Raw genomic sequence first — 15404 nt, 5'->3', positions numbered from 1 at the left:
TTTCTCTACTTTTATATTACATGTGGTTTCTAGCAGGGTGGGGTGGATCATGTTTTTGTTTACGTCTTGTACTCTTCTTGTGTTCTGAAGAAAAATAATAAAATGTTTTATTTTTTAAAAAGTAACCCAGAAAAAAATATTTCAGTGCAGGTCATTTGGGGGGCCCACTACTTTTTGCGTGGTACTCTTCCAAGTATAGTGCAACAGTTGATGGTCATATGCAGTCTAGGCTCCTTAGAAAAGAAGGAAGAAAAAACACAAAACAAAAAAACAAAAAAAAATACATTTCGTTTAAAAAAGCTGCCGTTCAGACATCACCTTCAGCATCACCACCCACCATCACCTGTATAGCATCATATTACTTAAAGTATGGTCAGCACAGCATCACTGATGCCATTGAGTAAAAGAAAACGGATTGAAAGTGCCATCACTTTAAGTTTAGCACAGCCCTGGGCAAACAGGCAGTATGGCTATGAATAGGAAACCGGCACGTCTCCATTAACTTAGAAATAATCTTTGGCCCACCGCTGCTTGGAGTGGAGAGATAACAACATAAGAGGTTCCTGTTAGTTTTCTTTACGAGGCTTTTTCCCGTCAAAGGAAACTGAGGAGGGTGTGATGCTGCTGCTCTCTACATACAGAGTTTGCGGTGGAATCAGAATCATGCCAGCCATAAATGAAGGAGGAAGAGTTGTGAATGGGTTTTTGCAGACCACCCGGACCACATGCAGCCCGAAGCGTCATTACGCGCCACTTTCTGAGCCATCCACGTCTCACAGCAGGGGAAAGGCGTGGAGAAAGGGGGGGGGGGGGGGGTTAAGGCGGAGCTAAAAGTTTGGGGACTTTCAAAAACTCCTGCCCCATTTCCCGTCCTTCTCTCTCTGCGTGGGGAGCAGCGGCCAGCAGCGACCTGCAGCGTCCTCGGATCTGAAGCTTTCTGGAGTGAGGACCAGTCACAGCGCCATGGGTCTGTTCAGCTTCCTGAGTGCGATCATCACCAGAGCTTTGTTCATTCTGGTTTCTCTGGTGGCCGTCTGGAGGGTGACAAAAGTCAAGGAAGATCCCTATTACTGGCTGCTGACTTTTCTCTTTCTGCCGCTTGCTGTTGAAATGATCATAACGCTGAAGAAGCAGAAGGGACATGAGTACAAATGGTAAATAATATGATAATCTGCATGTTTCTCTATACATTACAATTTACTATGATTGCCATAACACTTGGAGCTATTTATTTCTATGCAAAACTGGTCACATTGACATTACTATGCACAAGTAAATTATTCTTATGCATTCTAATAATAACCTAAAGCCCTCCACCCTCTTGCATCCTGCTTGTCCCACTGCTGTAATTGTCCTGGGACAGTGAAGGTGGGATGGGAAAGGGAAATCAGACTCCTCAGTCATCCAGCAGTCATGCAGCCTTGTGTGTTTTTTTTTTGGTTAAAATGCCTATTATCCTCCAATAAAGCTGGAGCATAGTAGTTAGCCAGAAGGTACTATTAGGCAATAATGACCCCCCATTTCCTTGTTGTCTCGGTGGTCGGAAATGCATAAGGAATGTTTAATTATTTATCAAGTCAAAGAAGAAACTGCGGTTGGTGGGAGTTCATCCTGGGCGAATAATGATAAATAAATTTCAAAATTCCTAGGAAACCTTTGAAAAGGAAAAATTTGTAGAAAGAAAATGATATGGTTTATTAACCATAATCAATAAATTTCTTTAAAGGGTCAAAATATATTTTTTTTCTTGATTTACTGCTTTCCTATCAGCTTGTTTTATATCTGTTTTAACCTTGAATGATCTACATTGCTCATTCATATTGTAAATCTGCATTTACAGTACTGATAAACAGATTTCTGCTTTCTTGCAGGTTTTCTCCCACCATTTTTCTCTTTCTCATAAGTATCATTCCCTCCATCTGGATCCTGGAGCTTCATCACCAGCAGAACAAGGCGCAGGACGACAAGGTAGTTCAAGCAGGAAACAAAGCTACTTGCATGGCTGCCTAAAAATCTCTTACCCTCTTGAAATGTATGAGCTAGGCAGATACTTGTGGGGGAGATGGCTGCAAGACATTTTTATCATCAAAGATGCAATTTTTCAGTGTTTCAACATAAAGAAACAAAAAAAGTTGTAGTACTGTATGATAACTCTTTCATGGTTTTGCAGTGCAACCGTCTGGATTCTAAGGATGTTTTCCACAGATTAATCGCCCTGAATGAAACATCAGGAAACATCACAGCATATGAGTACTTAAAGGTAAGACAATGAATATTTAATTAAATTTTCACTAGGTGGGACATTCACTAAATCAGGGGTGTTCAAACTTTTTTAAGTCAAAAGTACTCACTGGCCAAAACATATTTTTTTTAAATTTTTTGAAAAGACTACAACTTACAAGTAATTGTATTGTAATTTTTTTTTACCTGCTAGAAAATATACAAAGCTTTTAATTATATTTTAACTAAATAAATAAAGTGGTTGGATTTTTTTTGTAGGAAAGTGACGTGTAAATCATCGGAGTTTCAAAACTTATTTTTTTTTTTAACTTTTAGACAAATACTTTTTTGTGTACCGAACATTTTCTCAGATGATAAACAGAGTTTATTGAGTAGGGTTAGGGGAGGATGGAGGTCTCTCATGGACAGCTGGGTTACAGCTCACCGTGGAGGAGATTGTGAGTTAGCAGGGGAATTGATGGGACAGATCTAGAACTTGAGTGGAGGAATTGTTTGTATGTATTGACTGGTAGTTGAACTGAGGAGAGTGAGCAGAATCTGTGGGGTAAAGCTTGCGCGGTGTGGGAATTCAGAGGCATTTTACAGAGGGTAAAGTAAAATTAATTTGTGTCTCTCCAGGGAGACAGCTGTGGAAATCTTTATATTCTGTTTGGGTCATATTTTTCATGCCGTTCAGTTTTCTCTAATACGTTTTTCGAACGGTAATGTGTGACATCACTGTGAGAATTGCTAAACAAGGTCACGGTTTTTGTTTTTTCGCTGCAATTTTGGAGTCCAAGCTGAAGGATGCTGAAGCTACAAGTGGAAAAGTGAAAATATTTGGTTGATGAGTATATTAACCCACACAATTCTTTACACCCCCCCCCCCCCCCCCTCCCAGTGTACTACAGAAACTGAACGAGGTGGAGGGGGCGAGGTGTTAAAGTGCCTTCTTCTGATTTAAAGAGACAGTACCAAAACAAGTTGCTCTTAGATGCAGCCCAGAACAGGGGTAAAAGAGCAACAACAAGAAGGAATTTAGACCAAAGCATTAAAGTTCCACATTATATAGACCCCAACTAAATGGTTTCAATGTGAAAAGGAAGACATTAAAAAGCATAATATGTCCTCTTTAATTGTCTTTTTTAGGCACTGGCACCATGTTATATTTCAGTAATTAGGAAACCAACAATGTATTGCTAGTCAAAATTGGACTAAATTACTTTTGATTCATAACATAGTTTTTTTAAACCACAGGTTCAATTTGGGAAAGAGTAACTTTCCTCAAAAATATTGTAAACATCGTTTTGTGTTGCTAAGATTATCTGGGTGCCAAAGTTTCGTGAAAGAATCGGCAGTGCTGAGTACCATAACAGAACATTTTCAGGAAGCAAAACCTTTTTGATGGGCTTTTGCCTGAAGGGTAACATGATGAGTCAGCTGACAAAATGTCCACTTTGTGAGGAAGTTTAATTTTTGAAAGACCAACTTATTTTGTAGTCAAACTAAAAGATAAATGAGTGTGCATCTGTGAGGTTAATTTTCCGTAGTAGTTAAGTACTTTGATGAATTATGGAGACAGGGAGACATAATTATGCTAAAATCTCACGCATAATTCCATATAAAGGTAAATTATACTGTGGAATATGTTTATTGAACAGTATTTTTACTAATCCCTGTATGGGCCATCTAATTTATCACAGATTAGGACATCTGATCAAATTAAAATAACTCCGACCTCTTGAAGGTAGATTATGCTATTATTATTGAAACTTGACACTTATCAATATTTTCTCACAGTAAATTAGAGAAAAAACTAAAATCATCAGTTGTTGAAGCGGCTTAAAACATCACCAATGGGGGGAGTAAATTGACCCATGGTTGGTAAACATTGTCCCCAAGGTAAGTACGAGTATGTCATGTACAATAAATACGACAGATTAAGACCTCGGATGAAAATCAAATTACTTTGAGTGACCTCCTGCTGGTAGACAACATTTACTAGAGTCACATAATTATATCTTATTGGAGTCACACAACAGACTACTCCATGGTCAGTGCAAAAAGTCTGCAAGATGGGTGCAAAATGACGCTACGAATCATCTCATGAATGTAAATTGATATGTGGGCAGTATGAGACATACTCAAGGTGAGTACGTACAAATCAAGACACAGTTCTCCAAGATGGGTAAAGCTGGACTCATAGTCAGTGCAAAACATCTTTAAAAGGGGATACAAATTCACGACAGAGGGGACGATGGTATGGTCAGTATTAAGTATCAGCTAGCTTGTAGAAAAGTCAATATAAAGCCCCCTCCCCACAGTCTACAGGGGCCAGAGAGTCTGAAAACGTCTGTAGGAATCATTGCTAACATCTTGAGACCAGATGTTTTGATGGGAGAGCTTCCCAGTCAGTATAAAAAGGGGTTCCAAATTTTAATGCAGATTGGTTTTTGATTCATACAGGCAGATATGTAAAATTGCCACGTTTTAGAAAGATAAAAACTGAATAACACAAGTATTGGTTAATTTACCATAGAATTCATCTTAATTTCTTAAGAAAGAGTGACTCACGCAACATCGTCTGTAAGCGTTATAATTTAGGTCGCAAATGCTACGAGTTTACCACAGCTTCCTCATCTAATTCCACAACAGCAAGTTCTTTACGGGGAAAATAGAGAGACGTTTGGCTTAAACAGAGCTCAATAAAAAAAGTCCCGAAGTTCTGCAACGAATCAGAACCATAAGCCCATCAACCCGTGTGTCTATGACTAAGAGTTTGTAAATTGATTACCAGCTGCGGAACAACCCGACCTCTATAGCCGTGGCTAATAAAACAGAAGAAAGAAAACACCTAAACAAAGCTGTGCCATGTCCGATCTACTAGAACAATAAAAATCCTGTGTGATATAATCTACTTTTTAAGAGCATTTGTAGCCATACTCAGCCCTTTTCAGCTGGTCAATTAGACCAGGGACAGAAAAACAGATCATCTTCAATCACTTGAGGAGATAACTTTATGAAATAACGTATGCATTTTATACATTACCTGAATCTACACTGCATGCATCTAATTTTACAAAAAAGACATTAATCTAGGGCGTGCTCGTAGCGCGGCCCATGTGCGGAGGCCTTGGTCCTCGGCACGGTCGACCCGGGTTCGAGTCCGACCCACGGTCCTTTGCCGTGTGTCTCTCCCCCTCTTCCACCCCCCTTCCTGTCGGCCTACTTTCATAAAGGGCGAGCCACTAGAACCGTGAAAAAGCCCCCCCCCCAAAAAAAAAGACAGTAATCAGAGGACACTCATTGAACAAGGTGAATAAGTGATTCAAGCTGTGTGAAAATGAGGTAATTATTTTGGTGCAACAGTGCTCTCTTCGGTCTGACTGCATGCAGGCTTTTAGGACGAGGCAGCAGCCGTAAGACTCTATAATAATTTCCCTTCAGTGTATTTTTTGTTTGTTTGTGATTCTGTTACTATGACAACCATGACTTTTGGAAGTGTGAGAAAACGGATATGTGGTTTTCAACATTTCAACACAAAAAAAAGTGAAATGTTTGGTGTGCATTTTATTTCTGCTCCCTTTACTCTGATTCACCCAAATAAAACTGAATGCAACCAATCTCATAAAATCCCGTTAAGATGCTACATGTAAGGCTGTGGTCGCAAAGTAATAAAATGATAAAAACGTTTAAGGTATATCAGTATTTTAAAAAAGGCACTGTAGATGTTGTATTTTTGCTTGACCTTTTTGCAGAAATAAATGATTTAACCTAAAATATGGTGAAATGTGTTTTAAGAAGCATTAGAGACATCATAGAAAGTACCTAAATAAATAACATGTCTCTGTTTTTGCTTGCCTATTTTTCCAGAGATTTGGTCACATGGTGTCGAATTTTTGCCCAAACAACTGGATCCTGGCTCTTCATCAGATTCTGCTCATCCTCCTCATCATAGGGAAGTGGATTCTGCCTTTGGGAGGCGGGGTCACCAGAGACCAGCTGTCTCAGCTGCTGCTCATTTTCGTTGGCACAGCGGCAGACATCCTCGAGTTTACCAGCGAGACGCTGGATGATGTAAAGTGGGTGCTGTTTTATTCACGCTCATGCTATATTCTGGATGTTTGCCAGTTTTTAAAAAAAAAAATTTCAATCTATGTAAAGTACAGTAAAAGTGTCGGCTTCAGTCTAAATGAAATGAAACTCTAAATTATTTAAATTGGCCTTATGAGCGTTTTTGCTTGTCTTTTGCAGAGACACCAGTCCTCAGCTGGTCTACATCATCTTAGCTGTATGGAGTTGGAGCATGATGCAGTTCCCCTGTCATCTGTGTGGTCAGTGTCCGTTTGGCCTTTATAATAAACACATCTGCGCTTTAGCAGTTACAGCAATGTCCGACGATCTAAACAATGTTTTCAGAGAAAAGGCTGCGGTCAGATCTGGGCGTCTAGGCTGGTGCTCAGAGTAAACAGAGATGTAGTTACAGCTTCATCTCCACTGCTATATGATGACAAACTCTGAGAAAACCTGCTAGGTAATGAAGGAAACCATTATGGCCTTTATTAGTCAGTCATCTGGACATAAATTAGTTTTAATCAGAAAAAAGTACTGAAGGTTTTTAAGTAAACACGTCAATTATCTTCTGAGCTCAAGCTAATGCAGGAAATGCAAATAAAGTTGCCTTTGAGTTTTTCAGCTTTTGACTTTGCCGATAAGCTGAGGCAGCTGATGCTGAGAAAAAAGCCCAATGGCAAGTTTCATTCTTTTTGTTCAAACTTGTTACACCTTCAGAAGAATGTGAGTGGACTTCCTGAAGTCTCTAGAAAGTTAGAAAAACAAGTTTGTACTTGAAGGAACCCGCATTGACAGTCTAGTTGATCTAATGCGGTCATTATATTTTGTAAACAGATGTGCTCTTCCCTTCTATTAATGCTAAAATATCAGAGTTAGTAGAAGCTTTACTGTCGTAACCCGAATACACAGAACTTAATGGACGTCCTCCTGTCTCTGGGGAAATTGTGTCCGGTCAGTTTGCCTTTTTATGGACCCACTGTGTTTGAAGTCCCTGTAAACACACAACGTGTTGCCTTACAAAAACCTTATGCTGAAGCATCTGAGGTTCAGATTCAGTCTTTGTCACAAGAATGATCTCCACCAGATCTTTGTTTTACACATATTTTGTGTTAAAGGACAGACACAGTTTGTCCTTTTATCTCAGAACAGTGTTAAAACTTTTCTTTTCGTTGTCAAGTAATGCCTTACATTTCCTGGGAAGCTGAGGCGGATGCGTGACCTTGGAGATGTAGACTGAAATTTGAAAGATACAGCTTAGCTGCCAAGCAAACCCCGGGAATTACCATCTTCCTTTGAAGAATAAAATTTGCACCTAAGGAAAACAATCGGTCCACTCACACTGTGTGAGTCAACACAGGAGACTACACAAACTCTCAGAGCTGTGCACTGCCAAAGCTGGCAGACATTTCATTTGTTATCTAATCACAAATCACACAAACTAAAAGAACTGACAGAAAAGAAGTGTTTTCCTCTCAGCACCAGAATTGCACTGCTTCTCAAATTCTTCGCTCACAATTACCTTTAATTGCACATTATGACAAAGAAAGCGATAGGATTCAGTGGAATTTTATCCTGATGCAAATTCAGGGGAAGTGAGCGAAAGCAGGAAAGAGGATGTCAGCTGAGGTCCAGTAAGACAATTGTTTGTTTTTTTCTCCAGTAATTGTCCTTAATGACTCCAAACAATGCTTCCTTCCAAATAATCATTCCTTGATTATCGTCTTTACCTTAAAAACACTGGGCTGCCACTTTTTATGTCAGAGACGGAAACAAAACTGTCAAGTTTATTTATAAAGCCCATTTCATATGACAATCATTGACTCAATAAACTGCGAAGATGATAAAAATAAAAGCACATAAAACAGCAATAACAAACATTAAAACAATCAAATACATAGAAAAAAATAAATACGCACTAATAGAATCTCATAAAATCAGTAATAAGAATGTGATAAAAAAGCAGAAGGGATGAGGATTTCCAAAGCTAGAAACATAAGCCTAACTAAAATATTAGAAAATAAATGTCTTAAGTTTGCCTGTAAAGCAGGACACTGTCGAACTAATTTAAGGTCTTGAGGAAAGGAGTTCCAATAAACAAGAATTTAATGACTTAAGGAGCCAAAAGCTGGTCTAGAAGGGATTCAAGGTATGACCAGAAGATGCTTACTAGAAGACATAGACGGCCTGTCTGGTATGTGATCACTGACCGTCTTAAGAAGGGGTCAGGCCATTTAAAACTTTGAAGACGATTAAAATTATTAAAATTTGTTCTCTTTTAACTGGTTAACCAGTGAAAACAATTTACAATTGAAGCGCTATACTCAACCCTTTTGGCTTTAGTTTGAAGCCGAGTTGAAGCATTTTGGATCAGCTGAAGTTTATTGAGGGACTGTGTTGAACGTTCCAGCTAGAAGTGCATTAAAGTAGTCTAATCTACTACAATTAAAGGCATGAATAAGGTTTTTATAAGTCAGGTTGTGACAAGAGGAATCTGACTTTAGAAATGAATCTAAGGTGATAGAAAGCAGACCGTGATATATTATGGATGTGCTTTTGAAAATTGAGGTTGCGGCGTAAGGTCACACCAAGGCTCTTAATGTACTCATGTGGTTTAAACAGCAAAGAGTTGAAAAGCAGGAATTTTAGTTTTTTAGATTGTCAGGACCCACAAGAAGTACCTCGGTTTTGTCCTCATTCCACTTAAGGAAATTCCTGGACAACCATTTTTTGACATCAGCGAGGCATTCAAGAGGTTTACCAACGAGACTCATGTTATTAGCAGAAACAGAAATGTACAGCTGTGTATCATCGGTGTATGAATAATAAGAAATACCGTGGTGTCTAATGACAGAGCCGAGGGGAGTCATAAAAACTAAACAAGAGAGGACCAAGAATGGATCTTTGTGTAACACCGCAAACCACGTTTACCCTGTCAGATTCAAAGTTAGAGAAAGAAACAGAAAATGTTCTACCCATGAGATATGAAGAAAACCCCTTAAGAACAAGACCATTTGGATATGATGTTCAAGACTCTTAAGGAGTATAGCAGGGTGAACTGTGTTAAAAGCTGCACTAAGGTCAAGAGGAATTAAAACAGAGATTTTACTAATTTTGAGATCCCTAACAGCTGTAACAAGTGCTGTTTCTGTATTCTCACTGGCTCGAAACCCTGACTGGAACGTCTCAAATAAACTGTTTAGGATTTAATATGCATGAATTTAACGATAGGGGTGGGCGATATATCGAGTATACTCGATGTATTTCAAGTTTTCCTCCGCGCGATGGTTAAAATGACTTTATCGCGACCGTCGAGTGTAAATTTTCATGGCAGGATTGAGCCGCTGTAATTATTTCAGTGTGAGTTTAGTTTTTCCCACATGCTATGAACGCATCACTCGCTCCTCCACCAAACCAGAAAGCGCTCCGGCGTGCGCGCACAACAACGAACCCGTGCGCTTATCTGCGTTGACGAGACAGGGAGAACTATGGCGACAGCGAGCTTTTCAGACAGTGGTTTGGATTTCACAAGAAGGTGGTTGAACAAAATGTGGTAATTTGCCAAACATGCCGTATCACCATTGCCACAAAAGGTAGCAGTAGCACAAATGTGTTCCACCTAAAAAGTCATCCAGTGCAAAATGAAGACTCTTGTAAACTCTGCGTGTCGCCCCCCCCCCCCCCCCACACCCCACACACACCCACACACACCGAAGGGAACTTTAATTAAACCAGCCATAAAACTGTTGAAACTGGCGTCTTCTTTTGCTAAATCCCATATGACAGAAGAAAAAAAAAACGTTTGTTTAAAATTTCCCAGCACCTAAAGAGCAACGGAAATATTTTTGAGAAGCTCTGAATATGTAGCTGCGACTAGTCAGTCGATTTTATAGTCACAATAGAAGCTTTTGTTTTTGAGATTGTCACATTTTTATGATACCTTTTATTTCAGGTGTATTTTGTGTCAGATTTTTCCTTGGTGTTCCTTTTGGCCGCTGGGATGTTCTGTTTTTTAAGGTCCAGTGTTGACCATGAAAGAGCTTTAATGTGACAATATTGTAATTTGTGAAAAGCTTCTATGTGCAGCTCTGGTTAAAAAAATGGCTAAAATAAATCATTTTTATTTTGCAATAAATTTTTCAAACAAAAAAAATTTGACACGTTAATATGAGATATACCAATGCAACTTTAGGCACTATTTGGCTAAAAACATTTGTTATTCAAGGTTATTTGAACATATCGCGATATATATCGTGTATCGTGGTATAGCCCAAAGATATTTCGGGATATTAGATTTTCTTCATATCGCCCACCCCTAGTTGACGATACATCACTTTTTCATGTAGTTTACCTAGATATGGTTGGCTGGAAATGGGTCGATAGTTATCTGGGTCTAGAGCATTCTTTGTTAACAACAACAATAAAACGGCATGTTGGAGAGTGCAAGGAAAAATGTCCAATAGTCCAACAAACAGTTAATAATAAAATACCATGACACAATCTAATGTCAATGCAATAAAAAAAAAAAAAAAAAAAAAACAGCAAGCTTTTCTGGCTCGTGAAATACACTCCTGAATAAATCTGAAGACCAGGGAAGAAATGACAAGTGTTTGCGTTTTGTTCTGGAACTGGTGGATCGTAACCAAGTTAAAAGCTGAGCTGTTAAAGGGCAAAAAGAAAAGAGCCGGAGCGAGGGACAAGACAAACAGAGAAGTTAATTAATTAAAGAGAACATTTAAACTCTAACTGGAGCTGCTGGCAAAGAGCAGTATATAGAAAACCAATACTGACTCTTGTTTTAAAAGGAGAGTTCTGTTCTTCTCCCATGGTGGTGTCTGCCAGGAACAACAAGGATACATAAATTGCAGTGAAATCACTTTGTTGTTTCTCTTGAGCTCCCTTCTTCTCCTCCTCTATCTAAGTAGACGATGTAGAGACCAGCATTCAGCACGTCTCCACTCAGAATTACACAGGAATGGGAGCGCCTGTCTGTCCATGAGGTCCAAGCAGCTTGCCTTCACAGACACTGAGAGGTGTGTCAGGGCCAAGTGGCAGGACTGTTGAGCTGAACAAGCAAGGCCTCACTTTTAAATTAATGCAGATGCTCAGACAATACATTGCGCTTTCTTGCACAATGCATTGTATCAAAAATGCATCTGGAAGCAATCACAGCCAGTCAGTTCCCACGGTCTACTTCCACCCAGCAGACTCACATATGGGTTCAGCTGAGACATGTCTGTTTTCGTCACACACCGCCGTCCACCCTCCCAAATCCCACATATGACGAGGCCCTATTGTTTCTCAAACATGTCACCAAATGAAGTATTTTTTTACGAATTCTTCTGGGTGTTGGAGGAAGTTTCAATCATGTCTTTTCTTTCTTCAACTCCCTTTATCATGGGACACAATTATTTCCAGCAACTTTACATTACATGTCTGCTATTTCATCAATGTTTCACTTATTTCATTTTCTGGGAAATACCTACACGATAACAAACAGACTAATTTAATGGATAAACTATTAAATCAGAGAAACTCCCCTGGAGGTGAGAATTGAAGAGCTCCTGAACAGGGTCTGTTGCTAGATGTTCCCTGGTCGCCCTCGCCAAACATTTGGGTTTGGATCAGCTTAAGCTTGAACATCTTAGTGTTAGTGTAGTGGTTCTCAAATGTTTTCTGTTGCGCCCCCAATTTCAGGGCTCCCCCATCCCAACAAAATGGGTCAAAAATGTAACTTTTATCATTTTCTGTTTAAATGTTTTCTGTTGCGCCCCCAATTTCAGGGCTCCCCCATCCCAACAAAATGGGTCAAAAATGTAACTTTTATCATTTTCTGTTTAAATGCATTAAAGCTGTCGTTTTGGAGATTACCCAGAATCCCTCTTAAAATGTATAACATATATATGGATCAATTTATAACTTATAACAATGGTTTCTAACGACCAGACTGTTTCAGCATTGACACTTTTTTTAACTATGTATTAACAACACTATAAATGGCTTTTAGCCCTACTCGTACCTGCAGTCCACGTTTAACTAGCTATGACCCTGATATGGCAAAAATAATATCAATCCATTAATATTAAAGACAAACTATAGTTAGATTAAATTTTTTAGGAGTTTATTAATAGTATTCATCATACTACTGACTCCAGATACAGACCAGACAGCAAGGGATGCTGTTGTCACATTTTAAAAACTTACGAAGGCCTATACTTTCTGGACAAAAAAAGGCAAGGCCATTCTTGCGCCCCTTGCAAGACCTTCATGCACCCCCAGGGGGCGCACCCCACTATTTGAGAAGCACTGATTTAGTCCAACAACTGGCACCATTACCCAAGACATCTGGAGTGCTGTTTGGGGTATAAGCACAGGCACAGGCCCACGTTGTAGCCCAGCCACTACTCTTTCCCCATATGCACACCCAAACCTTTTTGGGTGTGAAAATTACATTTGAAAACATCTTTTTGCATTTAATTGCAATTTAATTGCATCTTTTGTATAAGGGCTGCTTGGAGGAACAGTTAGCACTATTGCCTGCAGCAAGCCTGGATTCAAATTTCTGCAGTAGCAAATTCCCCCTTTGCAAGCTTGTGTTCTTTCCAGCTTCCTCCCTAAATTCAAAACCATGCATATTTGGTTAATTGGTTGCTCCAAACTTCCTTTGGGTGTGGTTGTGGTGGGTGCATGGTTCTTAGTCCTGTAATGGACATGTCGTTGGTGTACCTCTCGCCCAATCACAGCTGGAGATAGGTAGCAGCACATCCATGGTACTGCAAGGATGAACGGGCAGAGACGGTGGATAGATGGATGGAATTTTGTCTGATATCAATGTTTTCTTAATGGTCTGAAACCTTTAGGTGAGCCGCCAAAGCAAAAAAGAAAAAAAAGACAAAAAACAAGGAAAAGGAATCTGCAAAGGGGGAAATAAATGTTCACAGTACCATTTAATTCATCGCCAAAATAAGTATGCAACAACTTTGTATGTGTTGAATTGGGTGGCTGTTTCCTATGTTGCATAATGCATTATTTTTGAACATGCAGAACAGTCCAGTCAAAAAAAAAAACCCATGCTGCTTTGTTTGTTTGAACAGTGGTGAGGTCCATGAGCGACGAAGCAGCTGACGAGGGCATCCACGAAGACTCCTTCTGGTCCAAACACAGCACCGACCTGTGGAGCATTGTGGAGACCCTGTTTATTCAGGACGGCCCCTTCCTGGTGGTCCGGCTCACCGTCATGACATACTTTGGTATTTTCCACCAAATGATTGTTTTCTTTGCCTTTAAAAACTTCCTGGTTGTCATCCTCAACGTGTACAGGTTGTTTGTGTTATACATGGATTTTAAGTCCTCCGGGCACAGCAGCGCTGACTAAAGAGTCAGATAAAGGCATCTCTGGGAGGGAATGTCGCACCTAAGACGTTACGGAGAGAACAAATGGGCAGACTTTTCATGTCAAGCAGGGAAAGTAATAAATTTATGTTTTTGTGTTTTCCTTTTACACATTTTCTAACAGCAACAGTGTGAAATCGATTTGCTAGGAATACTCAACATCATTCCTCTCCGAAAGAACCAGAACCTGCTTTCTGTTTCATTACAGGATTAAAACAGCCTCTCTAACTTTGTCTATGTTAAAACACACACTTCTTCTTTCCGACTTGCTATTAAAATAATCCATCTTAGTTGAAAGACACAACTTTCCTGTCACATACAAAATGAGCGGTCCAACCGAAAACTAGACAGGACACATTGTAAACTATAGTAACTGTTGAAACAAGATCAACGTTCAGCTCAAATTAGATTCAAATAAACTAAACTTGGCTAAGAAAGTCAGAACTTTTTTTTTTCTGGGTTGATGTTTTCAATTGCTTTTGCCAATTGATTTTGAACCAAACAGAAAGCTGGTTTGTTTCTCCTTAAGTGGTGCCGCGTTAATCAGGAAAATCCATTTTTATGGTGAGCTGCAGAGTTGAGTCTGTGGGCTGTACCGCTGAAAAACCACCAAAAAACCTCATTCCACTATTGTTACCTGTTGATCATTAGGTTCATAACTCAAGTCTGAAAAAAAACCAGGAAGTATTAGCAGTTTAACAATGTATTCCTTTGCCAGAGGTCTCAGTAGTGTGTGCACAACCACAGCAGTCTGGAACCTCCTCGTGATCACCGCTATGACTGTGGTCACACACTGCTGTGGGATGCCATGCCACTCTCAGACAAGCACGTGTCCCAAGTCAAACAATGTGGCTGCGTTGATCACTCTGGCACTAAAGGTTGGCCCACAAGCGTTCAGTCGGGTTTAGGTCAGGCCTGCATTGAGACTATTCCACCGTCTCCACTCCCAAACCTTTGAGGTAGTCTTAGATAAACCCCTCTATCACTAGATAGTGGCATTATATCATGTTTAATTTCACCCTTGCTTGGAACCTCCTTACATGTCATATAGGTACATTTCAACATAGTGTTAAAAAGATCCCTATCCTTCAACACTCTTTTCAGGAAGTAAAACTCACATTATACATGCAGTATTTATATTAAATAGTGTATTTCATGTAATTTTGACCCCAAATGAAGTGTCTCAGGAAAAATTAGAATGTTACACAAGAACAATGAAAAAGGTTGTTGTAAACAGAAATGTCAGGCATCTGGAAAGTACAGCTGGCGATCAGCCTCTGGTTCTGCTAGGGTGTAATGGGATGGCTTTGATAGCTGGCTGGTGTCCAGTTCTTCTTCTTAGCCCAGGTGAGACATTTCTGGAGTTTTTTCGGGTTCAGGACTGACTTGACGTGAGGAATGTGACGTCTGTGACCCATGTGTAGGATTCGTCTGTGTGTGGTGGCTCTTGATGTGCCGACTCCAGCCTCAGTCCACTCCGTGAAGCTCCCCCGAATTCTCAGATTTTAGATGGTTATGGAATATTCTGATTTTCTGAAACACTGATTTTTATCCTGAAATATTTTACTCTGTGTATAATGAATGCATGTAATGGTCTAACCTTTTGAAATTAGTGATGATTTTTTTTTAAAAAAAACCTTTTCACAATGTTCTAATTTGTTTAGATGTGTATTCTGTTTCCTAGAAACAGCACCACGCCCAACAAAGGTGTTCGCCTTATC

General features: G+C 39.6%; 1 protein-coding gene across 1 annotated transcript; it reads left to right on the top strand.

The window, feature by feature from the left end:
* The first annotated feature begins 880 nt into the window (after nucleotides 1-880).
* LOC105927952 (transmembrane protein 26) lies at nucleotides 881-15307 on the top strand. Its single transcript, XM_012864978.3, has 6 exons — nucleotides 881-1154; nucleotides 1872-1968; nucleotides 2171-2260; nucleotides 6094-6302; nucleotides 6475-6554; nucleotides 13386-15307. The coding sequence occupies exons 1-6, from the start codon at nucleotides 964-966 to the stop codon at nucleotides 13664-13666; spliced, it is 948 nt and encodes a 315-aa protein (XP_012720432.2). The 5' UTR covers nucleotides 881-963; the 3' UTR covers nucleotides 13667-15307.
* Nucleotides 15308-15404: the final 97 nt, after the last annotated feature.

The sequence above is a fragment of the Fundulus heteroclitus genome, chromosome 22 (genome assembly GCF_011125445.2).
Source record: "Fundulus heteroclitus isolate FHET01 chromosome 22, MU-UCD_Fhet_4.1, whole genome shotgun sequence".
NCBI lineage: Eukaryota > Metazoa > Chordata > Actinopteri > Cyprinodontiformes > Fundulidae > Fundulus > Fundulus heteroclitus.
The sequence above is the reverse complement of the archived record's forward strand: the minus strand, read 5'-3'. Positions and strand labels throughout refer to the sequence as shown.